Source organism: Pongo abelii, chromosome 12 (assembly GCF_028885655.2).
Source record: "Pongo abelii isolate AG06213 chromosome 12, NHGRI_mPonAbe1-v2.0_pri, whole genome shotgun sequence".
In the NCBI taxonomy this organism is placed as follows: domain Eukaryota; kingdom Metazoa; phylum Chordata; class Mammalia; order Primates; family Hominidae; genus Pongo; species Pongo abelii.
Window position 1 is genome coordinate 129,217,554 of NC_071997.2, and position 14,236 is coordinate 129,231,789.

At 44.6% G+C, this 14,236-nt stretch overlaps 1 protein-coding gene across 7 annotated transcripts in view; it reads right to left on the bottom strand.

Moving 5' to 3' along the window:
- DCDC2C (doublecortin domain containing 2C) overlaps positions 1–14,236 on the bottom strand; it is a 148,751-nt gene that overhangs the window by 78,968 nt on the left and 55,547 nt on the right. For all 7 annotated transcript variants that reach the window (XM_024242532.2, XM_054548434.1, XM_054548428.1 and 4 more), the window contains 2 exons: positions 3,291–3,417; positions 1,731–1,831 (listed from right to left, as the gene is read on the bottom strand). In XM_024242532.2, coding sequence (XP_024098300.1) covers positions 1,731–1,831; positions 3,291–3,417 — 228 coding nt within the window. The remainder of the gene's footprint in view (positions 1–1,730; positions 1,832–3,290; positions 3,418–14,236) is intronic.

A 14,236-nucleotide genomic window follows, 5' to 3' on the forward strand; every position in this document is an offset into this window, starting at 1 on the left:
GATGCAGAGGGAGGACGGCTGACCTAGCTCACCCTCAGGGGTTCTTCCTGTCCACAGACAATGGCTGAGAGTCTGTTTCTGTGTCGCTCAAAGCCACAGGACTTGTGTTAATATTGTCGCTTGACAGCGAGAAAGTTCCATTCACTGAGACTTCGCCCTACCTGGTGTGGAAAACTGCTGCACAGAAAACGCTTTCTGGAAGCCCCTCCTCTTCCACGGCTGGTGGGTGGAGCATCCCAGGGACCTGCCAGCCCTCTTCCCTCCTCTCACCTCACATTAGTGTGGGGTAATCGAATTCACTCCACTGCCTCAAAGACGATGGAAATCAGAATCACCGGCAACCAAAACTTATGAATATGCTTATTATACGCAAAGTTATGACAACAGTGTTTGTCATACGAGGATTCTGCCTGTGTTGAAAAGTTGTGTTGGACACGCTCAGTCTACAACCCAGAAAGCCACAGTAACATCCTAGTGACAACAGTACATTTGGCATACAAGTAACAGCCTAAAATGTCCTAGTTTCCTTATCACTAGAAAACTCTTAAATGGGCAATACGAAATATTTTAACTGTTAGTTTGGATTTTCAGGGAAAATGAAATCTTTTAGCCACTTTTCACATGTCAAGGAAAAGAGAAAATAATATTACTAGAAATTTAGAAAATATGACAGGACTCATAGGAAAGGTGCTCAAAATGCCAAAAAAGGAAGTGGAAAGCTAGAATATTGAGATGCAGTCTGTAACATTTTTCAAATGTGTCACAGAAAATAAGAAGTACAGCAGAAGTTAAAAAACAAAGTGCCAAAGTTAAGAGTGATCCATTCGGAGAAAGGAGTGGAAAAGTTCGCTGGATACCAGGATTTAGTGGTTTATAGTTACGGGAGCAGGGGTGGAACCTCATCTATTTTAGAGGAATAAAAATGGAACTCTAATGCTAATATTGACCTTTTAGAGAATATACATTCTTTGCTCAAAAACTAAGAATTGGAAATGTACTTGTTTTGCCTTCAGGTGGGTAGTGAAGACAAAACATGCATTTTAGGAGATCATTGAGCACAATCTGCCATTTGCCCGAGTGCTGGAGACTCACTCAGGTGCGCAGCTGGGCTGGAACCCTGGCCTGACCCCACCCCTTCTCAGAACCCTGCTCCCCACTCCTCCCTGAGGCCAGGAGGAGGGAGCAGTGCCCCAGCGTCCACCATGCACCAGTGCTGGCCGCACACTCAGGCCACCCACAGACCTGCACAGAGGCAGCATCCTCATCTATGGATAAGGAAATAGAGGCTCAAGGTTTCATAATCATGCCATCTGATCACACTGTTTACTCCATTATTCAGTCATCATTTCATAAAAAAACTACTAAGGCCTCCTCCATGCCGGGAATTCTGCGAGGTACAAGGCCCAACAGTGAGCGAGGCAGCCAGCCCCTTTCCTTATGGAGTTAGTAGCTTAGTGAGGGGATGGACACAATCGTCAAATAATGATGAAGCCAAATTTGCAGTCACACACAGTGAAGTATTAAAAGGCGTCTCTCCAGCAGAAGCTGTGGGGGAGGTGGGAAGACCGGAAAATGCTTGACACAGGATCTGAGATGAGCAGTCTCTAACTAGGAGGAACACAGAACATTCTAGAGTCCAGAGAGAATTTGCAGGAAGAGGGTGAAGGATGACGCCAGGAGCTGATGGAATGGAGTGAAGACGGCATGGACATCGGACCCCGGATACCCACCTGGTCCACAGGCACCTCCAGCTGCACATTGTGCTCCTCTTTGACGTCCAGCGCCCCTTGGGTTTCCTCGCTAGGAGTCGGTGCTTTATACACGTCACTTTCTGGGGGAAAATCACATGGACAAACTTTTGAAACCCATGGAGAAGCTGGAGTCCACTGCATATTTCCTGACCCAAACCCAAGTTACAAAGTAGGGCATCCTGGAGCTTCGGGCAGGCCACCTGGTCTGCGGTCCCAGACCCTGTTTGCCTCACCCCATTTCCCTCTCGCCCTTCCTGTTTGCATCCGCCAAGGTGCTCAGCATGGTGGCCTCGATTTTAGCCCCGTCTGCTTTTGTCTCTGTCTCCATGAAGGTCCTGGACCCTGAAAGTCATGCAATTGCTGTGCGCACCACGGTAGTCAGTCCCCGAGATGAAGCACAGGGAAGGCCTGTGTCCACCAAGCCTGGGTCCAGTTAATTCCGTTAGAAATAAATACATGCAAAGTAACCCCACTGGACAGTAAAGTAATAGAATAAATTTTAAGAAAATGCAGCTTCAGCCAGGTGCAGTGGCTCACGCCTGTAACCCCAACACTTTGGGAGGCCAAGGCAGGTGGATCACTTGAGGTCAAGAGTTCAAGACCAGCCTGGGCAGCATGGCGAAACCCTGTCTCTACTAAAAATACAAAAATTAGCCGGGTGTGGTGGTGGGTGCCTGTAGGCCCAGCTACTTGGGAGGCTGAGGCACAAAAATCACTTGAACTCGGGAGGCAGAGGTCACAGTGAGCTGAGATCACACCACTGCACTCCAGCCTGGGTGACAGAGAGAGACATCATCTCAAAAGAAAAGAAAAGAAGAAGCCAAGAGGGGAGGAAGGGTGTTTAGGAAAAATGACTTCCAAAAATGTTCAGCTGCTGCAGAGAAGCACAGGAAAGCCTCTCCCGCCACCTTGCTTTCTCCTCCATAGCCAGCCACACGACTCACAGTCTCTCACTAAGTATCCATACATGAGATGGGACATGAATGTGCCTCATTCAGAGCTGGGCACCCAGTGAGAGCTCAATGAGAGTTAGTAATAGTAGCAGAGTTGTAAAAATAGATGTAAAAGCACTTTCCAAATTATCTCATTTTAAAACCAGCTCTGAAGATCTTTTAAATGTCTCTTATACTCAAAAAGACATCTTTTAAATGTCTCTTATACTCAAAAAATACACCTAAACAATCTAGGTGGCTTTTATGTTCATGTTTCTCCCAAAAGATAGATTTATTTGTTGTTTTCTATGTCATCAGTCTTTAGGAAAGAAGATACTCAGTCCTGGTGTAAGCTGATTTTAAACACTGTATTTATCTTGGAGGCCCCCTAATTAGTGAATCCCATTGCCTTCAGCAGTGAAATGTTGTTTTTCTGCTCTGCCAACTACTGACCTACCTACAAGCTGAACCTTTTATTAATAAAGCAGACAGTTACAAGTCAAACAATATTTCTGGAGTATAAAATTTTTCTGAAAAAAAAAAAATCCCACGTTCTTAGCCTGGTAAAGTTTCAAACTGCCTACGATAGAATGAAATTGCACGTCACCTGCGCCCCTTTGGACTAAAGGTTCTGTCAATGTTTTCTTCTTTTCTTCTTTGGCATAATAAACAGAATCCTGTGTTTTAGGGGGTATGCCATCATATTTCCAAGGTTCTTTTCCTTTGGAATCCACCTACAGGACAAATGAAGAAGAGAAAGTCCATTAGGAACAGTGGGGTACAAGGAGTCTGATTGGGTTCTCTGAGTGTGGTGAGGAAGACACAAGTTCCTCAGAGGAACAGGAGGAGGAAACCCAGGCACCTCCAAGAAGCCCCACTTCAAATGCAGTCTCTTCTACTCTATTACTTGCATTCCCCTCTGAAAAACAGCAAAAATAATTCTCTCCCTCCCTCCCAGTGCCTTGGCAGGCAGAGAAGGTTAGTTCACTTCCTAACTGCAGGTGGCCTTCCTAAAACCTGACAAAATAAGGGCTTGCTTTAGAGGAACAAGCAAGTCAAAGGAGGCGCCTCTGGTTTTTTGGAGACACTCTTTAAAGCTTAATAAAAACTGCTGTTCAACAAGCATCACAAAGCCATTCCTGCTGGAACCTCTGAGCAGGATGAGAGTATCTGTGATGAAAATTAGTCATGTGGCAGTTTACTTTGGGATTGCAATAAGGGAGAACTCACATGATTTTTAATCTGTAAACAATAACAACAAAGCACAACTAGAACACAAAGTAAGATGACATTCAGATACCTGCTCCTCAGATTAGGACGTGGTCACATCGTGATGAATATGTCTTAAGGTGAAAGTATCTAAAGTCGAAAATGCATTTAACACACCCAGCCTACTGAACATCATGGCGCAGCCCTACCTTAAACGTGCTCAGAACACTTACGTTGGCCTGGAGGCGGGAAAAGTCATCTGGCACCGCCATCCACTGCAGAGGGCACGTGGCTGACAGGGAGCTGTGGCCGTCACTGCCCAGCATTCCGACAGTATCCTACAGCTTTCTACTGAACGCATGAAGCTTTTGCACCATCATACAGTCAAAAATCCTAAGTCGAACTAAGTCAGGACTGCCTGTAATTCCCTTAGCACCATCACAATTCTATCCCATAAACTATCTTTATAATACAAAATGTCTTTTTTAGGTTTTCTTTTTTTGATCTTTTCTCAAGTATTTGGAAGTGAATGCAGGCTGAAGTATATAAATAGGTATTTCTCCTGAGCTCTCTATGTCACTTCAGAAATGTCAAACTAAAAACACCTGCCTTGTACCATTAATATATTGTATATGATGCAAACTACCAGGTTTTTGATCTTTGTGGAAATTAAGGTATGAAAATAGCCCTCCAACCTTATACATGCGACCACACAAAATGTTTCTACCTATTTTAAGGAGTTTTCCTACGAGCTGAAATCATGTTATTAAGAAGAAGAAATGAGATCTTAGCAGAACTGGTCACGGAAACAGAAAATGGTATATGGTGCTTCTATTTTGGCTGGGGGTTGGGATTCTGAAAGTCTAGTTGATTCTTTTTAGCATCACTGAACTCTGGTTGTTGAGACACATTTTCCATAACTTTGGCCTCTAAGATAAAGACACCGTGTGTGTGTGTGTGTGTGTGTGTGTGTGTGTGTGTGTGTGTGTGGTGTGTCCTATTATCTCTGGAATAGTACTCAAAGGACAATGACAAGCATGCACGACCCACCCTCGTAACGAGGGCGCAGAAGCAGTTGTGACACAGAATACACAGCAAATGAGAACCGCCCACGGTGTGACCCAGCCCCCACCACCCTGGGCACTGCAATGAGATACAAACGCGGAGCCTCCACCCTGATGTGGAAAGTCGCCCAAAACGAAAGTAACTTTGGATGCAGCAGGATGGCTGGGCAAACAGGGGGCACCATGTCATTACACCAATTTACTTCTCATCTCATACCTTACCCAAGCACATGCAGGAAATGTGAGTTTTTGCAAATACCTTATTTCTGTGAAATCAGGAGCAGCACAGGTGCACCCTCTTGTCAAGTCTCGGCTCAAATCGTCCCTCTGCCCTGTCATTCCCAAGAGGGGTGCCCTGTCCCATCCCTTGCCCTTCACACTTTACCCACAGCAGCATATGTAATCCATAGACAATTTATTGATGATGTTTGTTGTGTTTTTCTTTCATCAGCAGAAGGTTAGAAGCCACCCAAGGGCGAGGATGTTGGTTTGTTTCTCCATTAATGAATTCCCAGAGCCTAGAACCATGCCTGGCACATAGCAGATGCTCAGTAAATATTTGTTAACTGAACAGGTGAATAATGCCAGCACACCTGATCACTTCCCACCATCCAAACCCTTAAGGAGGTAGCCACAGCCTTGGGAAGACATCCAAACTCCTTAACCTAGCACAGTGGTATTCATGCTCCAAGACCCACCTGTCTTCCTAGTCCAAGCCATCCTTCCCTGCACCATACCTGTGCTGCTACAGCTTCCTTCCACGTGGAAGTCCCTTCCTCACCTTCTTCTTATGATGGCTGATCCTCCAAACCCCAGCTCAAGCCTCACATCAACGGTCTTTTTGATGTGTTCCTATGACACCCTGACATAACTAACCACCGTGCTAAACAAAGAGTCAGCTCTCAATATGTGTGTGTGTTCAATTCAGCAAGCATCATAGTTGCTCAGTAAATCTCTGCTGATTTAATGAACTGAGCAGGAGGATGGAAAGACAGTAGGGAAAGAAGAGTTGAAAATCTGACATTTCTTCAGACAAGAAAATGCAGGGCATTGATAGACACAGATTCTTCAGGCCAATATCTATATCAAGTACATATTTTATCTGAACTATTTGGGAGTTTTCTTACATCATGCACCTTTGCCTCTTAGTACTTTAGAACTTAATACTGAAGACGTGGGATCTATTTAATACTTCAGAGTGTGTTTCCTCACAATAGAAACATCATCTCTTACATAATCAGAGACAATTGCCAAATTCAGGATATTCATCTGATATAGTATTTTCATCTATTCTACCATCCATATTCCGATTTTGTAATTGTCCCAAAAATGTGCTTTCTAGCATTTTCCACTCAAGAAAAGATCTGTTCAGGATTCACATCACATTTAGATGTCAGACCTCCTGAGTCTCCTCTCACCTGGAACAGCTCCTCAGACTGTCTTTCATGACCTTGGCATCTTTGAAGAATGTAGGCCTGTCTTGCATTGCTTTATAGAAAGATCTAGAGTTGGCTATGTATTAGTCCATTTTCATACTGCTATGAAGAAATACCTGAGACTGGGTAGTTTATGAAGAAAAAGAGGTTCAATGGACTCACAGTTCCACATGGCTGGGGAGGCCTCACAATCACGGCACACCTTCTCCACAAAGCAGTGCCCCTGTCCTTTCCAGCTAATGCCATCTGCAGGACATACAAATATGCTCTTCCCTCCCAAACTTCCCTGCCCTAAACTTTGGCCCAGGCCTGAGTCTGTCTTAGTCAACCTTCAGAATAGAGCTTGTTGATGAACCTCATTTAAGTGGAAGATCTTGACTTCTTAAACAGCGCAAATTACAATATGAGTTGGAAAACTGACTAAAAGAAAGCAACAAAATTTTAATTCCATGGAAAAGGGAAAATGTAATCTAACCCCAAACACTACAGGAGGACCTTACAAATTGAATCACACCCAATCCTAGTATTGCACTTACTTTTCTTAATTTTGCTCAGTTTAAACTGTCTTTTAAACGTGGAGTCTCAAAGCAGTTCACAATACTTGGGTCAGAGGAGAGCAGAGACTACATCTTTCTAGTTGCATATAATAGAGGTAAGTGATGAGAACTGATGAAGTCGATGCCTCCTCTGGTTACATTACAATTCTAATTTAGTCTGCTCATACTAACTACCATGCTAAAAGACTAAACGTCTGCAAAGGTTGCAATAAAGCAGGATTCAAATTTTATTCCAGTTTTCTATATCTGAGCAGCAGCATCCTCAACAGTCACTGAGCAGCTCTGGTGGGTGAATTCATTCATTCCCTTAATAATCGCCTACTGAATGTCTACAAGGTATCCAGCTAGAAAATACATGACTAAAGAGCACGGTTCTACCCCGGAGAGCGCAGCAGAGAGAAATACACAGGTAGCACCAAGTGCAAGTGCCTCACTTGGTTTTGTGTCCAGCCCAAAAGAGCAGAGTCCATTCTAAAGGGTGGGCTGTGAAGGATGCTGGAATGAGCCCAAAAATGGCTTTACAGAGAAAATGGTGCTTACAGTCAGACAATGGGAACAGTCAACAGTAGGACATATATTCCAGGGAGAGAAGAAAGCAGGTAAGAGTAAAGGGCTGTGAGACTAGAGACCCTGTGCAGCGTGGTGGGACTAGGGCCACCTTGGCAGGTGCTCTTGCATTGGTGACACAGAGCTGGACAAGGATACAAAAGCCTGGGTATGAGCCAGGGTCAAGGGCAAGGAGCCTTCAGTTACAGCAGACTGTAAACTAGTTCAACCATTGTGGAAGTCAGTGTGGCGATTCCTCAGGGATCTAGAACTAGACATACCATTTGATCCAGCCATCCCATTACTGGGTATATACCCAAAGGATTATAAATCATGCTGCTATAAAGACACATGCACACGTATGTTTATTGCGGCACTATTCACAATAGCAAAGACTTGGAACCAACCCAAATGTCCAACAATGGTAGACTGGATTAAGCAAATGTGGCACATATACACCATGGAATACTATGCAGCCACAAAAAATGATGAGTTCATGTCCTTTGTAGGGACATGGATGAAGCTGGAAACCATCATTCTCAACAAACTATTGCAAGAACAAAAAACCAAACACTGCATGTTCTCACTCATAGGTAGGACTTGAACAATGAGAACACATGGACACAGGAAGGGGAACATCACACACCGGGGACTGTTGTGGGGTTGGGGGACGAGGGAGGGATAGCTTTAGGAGATATACCTAATGCTAAATGACGAGTTAATGAGTGCAGCACACCAACATGGCACATGTATACATATGTAACAAACCTGCACATTGTGCACATATACCCTAAAACTTAAAGTATAATATTAAAATATATATATGTATATATTATTGAAAAGGATGTTGGAAATTATTCAATAAAAAAAAAAGAAAAAGAAAAATCCGTGACCATTCTAGGAGCCTGGTTGGCAGTGGGAGCTCCTGAGCTGGGTGACATCCTGAGCTGCGCTCACCAGTGCTGGGTCGCAGCCCGCCACGTCAGCTGTGTGGTCTCTGGTCTCTCTGAGGTGCAATAGAATGGAGATGGTGCCTGCCTCCTGGGGCTGTGCTGGGGACCACAACACTTCAGACAGGGAGGAATCTCAGAGCCAGGCTGGCAGTCGGCCAGTGCTCATCCAAATGCCAGAACGAACCTCTGTGAGTGAGTGGAACGGGTGAGACTTGACTCCGGACACACTGGCAGCCGTTGGGCATCAATGGTGGTCCAGGGGAGGGGTGTGGAGGGGCACTCTCAGGAGAATCAGTGGGCAGTGAACAGACGTAACCCAAGCACTCAAGGTCCATGTCCCCTCAGGATAAAGTCCAAACTCTTGCCACCCTCCCTCAACACTCAGCCCTTCACCCAGGCCCAGCCTGCCTCCCCATCCCCTTCCCAGGCAGCCTCACACATGCTTGCTGTGCCTCAGCTTGTCAGTTCCCCTAAAGCCCTACTCTCTCCAAAACAGCTGCCTCCTCTCAGCCACCTGGAGAACTTTCCTACACATCCTCCAAGACCCAACTCAAAGGTCGTCTTGTTCCCACACTGATATAGTTTGGATGTTTGTCCCCCGCCCAAATCTCATGTTGAATTGTGATCCCCATCCTTGGAGGTGGGGTCTGGTGGGAGGGGTTTGGGTCATGGGGGTGGACCTCTGATAGCTTGATGTGTCCTCACAGCAGTGAGTTCTCACGAGATCAGGTTAAGTGTGTGGTACCTACCCTGCTCCCCCCGACTCTGTCTCTTGCTCCTGTGTTTGCCATGTGAGACGCCTACTTCCCTTCACCTTCTGCCATGATTGGAAGCTCCCCGAGGCCTCCCCAGAAGCTAAGCAGATGTTATTCCCATGCTTCCTGCAGAACCGTGAGCCAATTAAATCTCTTTTCTTTATAAATTCCCCAGTCTCCTATATTTCTTCATAGCAGTGTAAGAATGAATGAATACACACAGCTTCCTTCCCCCAATACCCCCTCTGCACACTACAGCACGTTATGAATAGTTCCACGGCCACATGCCTTGTGGTTTTCCACTTACACAGCCATTTCTCCTTCCAGCCTGCAAGTTTCCAAGGACAGGAGCAGGACAAATTGCATGGCACTCCAGATGGCTTTTGTCAGAACAACATGGATCTACAGCAGCACTTGGTAAAAAAAAAAAAAAAAAAAAAGGATCAAAAGGATCAAGCAAGAAAACATGGATCAAGCAGGAATCCATGGCTTTCACAAGGAAGCATGCATGAACCTCACGTCTTACACCCACATTTCTCTCCGTCTCAAGTCTCAAGCCCTCCAAAATCAATGTGAGCTCTATTTACAAAAGGGACAGGTACCGCTTCTCAATTTCATTCATCTTTCTCCCCACTGAAAATGTTTTCAGAAAATGAACCTGAGGTATGTTGGTTTTATTTCTCTGTAGTGCTTTAAAGACTATTATTTTTCTCCAGAGCCTATTTCAATTAATCCAGCTATATTTTAATGCTATTATAAGAGATTGTCTAGCTCAGGCACACAAAAGGTAACCTCCCAGGGTAACTTGGGATGAGTCAGTTTGTCTAATTGAAGGACAGTAACAAACTATTTCAGAGTCAGTCCGTCTTCAGGTAAGGAATGACAAATGCTGACAGCAAAAAGTTCCCATGCAAATGTCCCAGCCCCATCCCAAGTGGGTCAAGGTCTTCTACCAATGAACCAGGCCTGCTTTGAACATTTATTAAAGTGGAAGATTTGCTAACATTGAACCTGGCTGTTGCATCCTCAGGCTGCTAAAAGATGACAATTGCGGCCTTGATTGTTGTGAGATATTGCTCCAGCCTTGACATGATTAGCCAGCAAATGTCAATTCCAAAGCATTCATTTCACAGTGAACTTTACTGTTCAGAACAGGTTATTAAAGTGTGGGTCTCAGTCTGGTACTGCACATGCCTCTGCAACTGTTTTCATGCACACACGCACGCACCTCCTTAATTTATATGCTTTACCTCCTTTTCATTACCGTTCGCTACCAACACTTGTGCTCTATGCCCAGCAGAATTTAATATTAATGTTCTGATTGCATATGTGATATAAATATAATACTTATTAACTATTTACTGATTTTTCACAGAAGCCTGCACCATAAAACATTCATTTTAATATCTGAATGCAATTTTAAACATTTATTAAATTAGCATTTCTTCTTTGGAAGGCAATAGCTATTAAAATCACAGTAAATGCAGTTCCTGTAAAACTGAATGCTATATAATGAGAGCAGCTTCATTCAATTACTTTCATTGGACAAAAAGTTCCAGTTAATTGTGCCAGACAGGATACTGGCAGACTCATAATGACATATTTTCCAATGCTCAATATTTGAATCAAGCAATAAGTGAAGTGAACCCATAGAATAATGCAGGCTATTTTCAAAGTATATTTCAGATGTGCTAATAAGTAAAACTGCATTCATGATTTTTTTTTTTTTTTTGCCATTTCCTTGGGAAATGGGCTTTTTTTTTTATTTTACTTTAAGTTCTGGGATACATGTGCAGAACGTGCAGGTTTGTTACATGGGTATACATGTGCCATGGTGGTTTGATGCACCTATCAACCTGTCATCTAGGTTTTAAGCCCTGCATGCATTAGGTATTTGTCCTAATGCTCTCCCTCCCCTTTCCCCCAACCCCCTAACAGGCCCCAGTGTGTGATGTGCCCCTCCCTGTGTCCATGTGTTCTCATTGTTCAACTCCTACGTATGAGTGACAACATGTGGTGTTTAGATTTCTGTTCCTGTGTTACTTTGCTGAGAATGATGGTTTCCAGCTTCATCCACTTCCCTGCAAAGAACATGAACTATTTCTTTTTTATGGCTGCATAGTATTCCATGGTGTGTATGTGCCACATTTTCTTTATCCAGTCTGTCATTGATGGGCATTTGGGTTGGTTCCAAGTCTTTGCTATTGTAAATAGTGCTGCAATAAACATATGGGTGCATGTGTCTTTATAGCAGAATGATTTATAATCCTTTGGGTATATACCCAGTAATGGGATTGCTGGGTCAAATGGTAGGGAAATGGGCATTTTTAACAGTGCAAATGCAAGTTCTTTTGCTAAATTAAGAAAAAAATATTTTCTTCTATTCAAAATGGAAACTGAGAACTAAGAGGCGAAGAGCTGTGCTCTCACATCTTTCAAACATTCTGGACAGTGCACCTCCAACAGATTAAATTAGAACTTCATGGCCTTGGAAGGAAGTCTGATGACAGGGATCCAGGAAGAGTAAAATAAGAGGGAAGAGAGGAGGGAGTCAGCTTTCCCTGAGACCCACAGAGGGGAGGTCCAGTCAAGCCACTTGAATGTTAGGTACAGCTGGGATTCCAAGTGCAGAGGTCAGAGGCCAGATGCCTGCTCTTAAAACACTACAGCTTTGCCTTGATGGCAGCAGTTAGTTTACTAAGGAAAAACGTCATCACACGTAGACGAGATGTCACCCACTTCACAGACAACAGTTAGATGCGAAGGAGGCCCATCCTTCTATTCCACAGAGAATCCACAATGACAATCCCAGACAAACACGGAAGCAGATGTATCCTCTGCAGGACACGCAAGGAATTTGGCTTGACATCGAAAATACTTTTATGCATGGATACCATCTCTCGTGCCTCCCTTCACTCTCATGTAATAACTGTGCTTGTCTAAAGCAAAGCAACTTCTCACACAAATGTGCAACCCAAAGTCCTGCTTCCTCCTCCTGCAGACCTGATCCCAGCTCCTGAATGCACCACCCTCCCGCCATCCCTGGATTCCTGAGGTCGGTCTTGACTTCTCCCACGTCCTCCACAGTCATCTCAAGGCGCCACATTACTCTCTGTTATTCTCCATCTCACTTCTTTGAATCAAGATTCCGTGAATCATACTGCAAACACGTAGCTATTTTATGTGCCACTAAGAAAGAAAGGAAGTGCTATTTAAAGCATGTCAGCGTGCTTTAATTTCCTAGAAGTTCTATTTTCTGCTTACTGAAGAAGCCCTTCTAGAACCATTTAGACACCCATTTTTATGACATAGCATGCTTGTACGTAAAGAAAAATGAGAAAATAACAGAAACAAATCACCTGAATACCCTCCAAGATTTTACATCCAGAGTCTGACTCTTCTGAGCCACTTTTTTACTCCGAGTCAAAGGCATCAGTGCTTCTGCATGCAGCGTGGGAAGGATGCCCCGCCCTCATCTCTGAATTGCCCCCAAGCCATTGGTACCTGAACTGCACATTTTGGTGCTGGTGCTTCTGCCCTGCAGAGTCGAAAGCAATCCTTTTGCACCACTTTCAGGAACAAAACGCACGCGAGTGTGGTTGGTTGCTTGCTGGCCACACAGCCCTCCCCTCTCAGGCTGCACACAGGTTTGCAAAGTGAATTGGCTCTTCTGTGCTCCTCTGTTGAGGGAGAGCCTATTTCTCCACCTCCTGAAATCTAGGCTAGTTTGTGACATCCTGCTGGAAGATGAGAGGCCACGTGGAAGAGAATCAAAATGCTCAACAACCAGCACTAGCTGCCAGATGTGTTGGTGAAGCCAGCTTGGACATCCCAATCCAGCGAACCTTCCGCTGAACACAGCCTCATAAGCAACCAAGGCGAAACCAGCCCAAGACCTGTGCAGCCAACCCACCGGACTTAGAGAAATCATAAACCCTTGTTGCCTGAAGCACCTGGGTTTGGGGGTGGCTTGTTATACCATGTAGATCACTGACACGGGCAGCTGCAACTTTGTGTGTCGACCTCCCTGTCTCAGGTCCTACACAAGAGCTGGCTGTCACTCTGCAAGAATAGATGGAATTGAAGAAGAATATACTCAGTTGATGGCAAATCTGCATCGTGATGTTCTACTTTTAGGCCTTTCCGTGTATATAATAACTTTTTGTTTCAATTCTCATAGAAAAATCATTTTGAGGATATTTTACACAGCAGTCAAACTCAACATGTACAGAATCAACCCCACACACAATTCAACTGAAGACACAGTCAAATGAGCAGCTACAGCCAAGTTTATCCATGAGCAACCAGCACCTGCAACATGGCTGCCCACAGGAGTCCTGAGACGCTGTCGACGTCAGATACACCTGTTCCAGGGATGTCGGGATGTAGGAACATGCCCTCCATAGAATCAACGATACACAGCATCTCTCAAGTCCCACTGCTCTGCTCCACCTGTCACCTCACTGGGAATGTCACAGTTTCTCAGGACCAGCCCCTCCCTGTCTATTTTGTTCCCTTTTCAGTCCATACAATTTATTCCATCAGTAGTAACGAGTATCAAGTAGATATAGTCCATTGTACTCCCTTGCTTAAATGTGGATCCCTGCAAATAAAAAAAATCTTCCTGGGGAGCCCAGCTCCCCTGACCCCTATGTGCCCACTGTCACAGTGCTTTCCCCCCATAGGTATCAGGTGTTTCTTCCTGACTCCATTGAGCAGTGTTGATGGGGAGACATAGGCAGATGTGGAAGTTAAACAGCTTATAGGAGAGGCATCAATGATCTGTTGGAACTGTGGAGATGGGGAGGTTGGTGCTGGTGGAATCTGGGGTGATTTAATTACTGGGATTTAATTTATTGAGCAGGAGGGCTGGGTGAGGTCTGCTAGGGTTACTCCCATGCTTATCGACACTCTGCCTTCTCCAGTCGTGGAAGCTTACACTCCACTCATCTTTGTGTCTCTCATGCTAGCAGAGTGTGCTTAGCATGCTGCCAACACCTCACCACAGCCTCGTGGACGACCAGATGAATCAA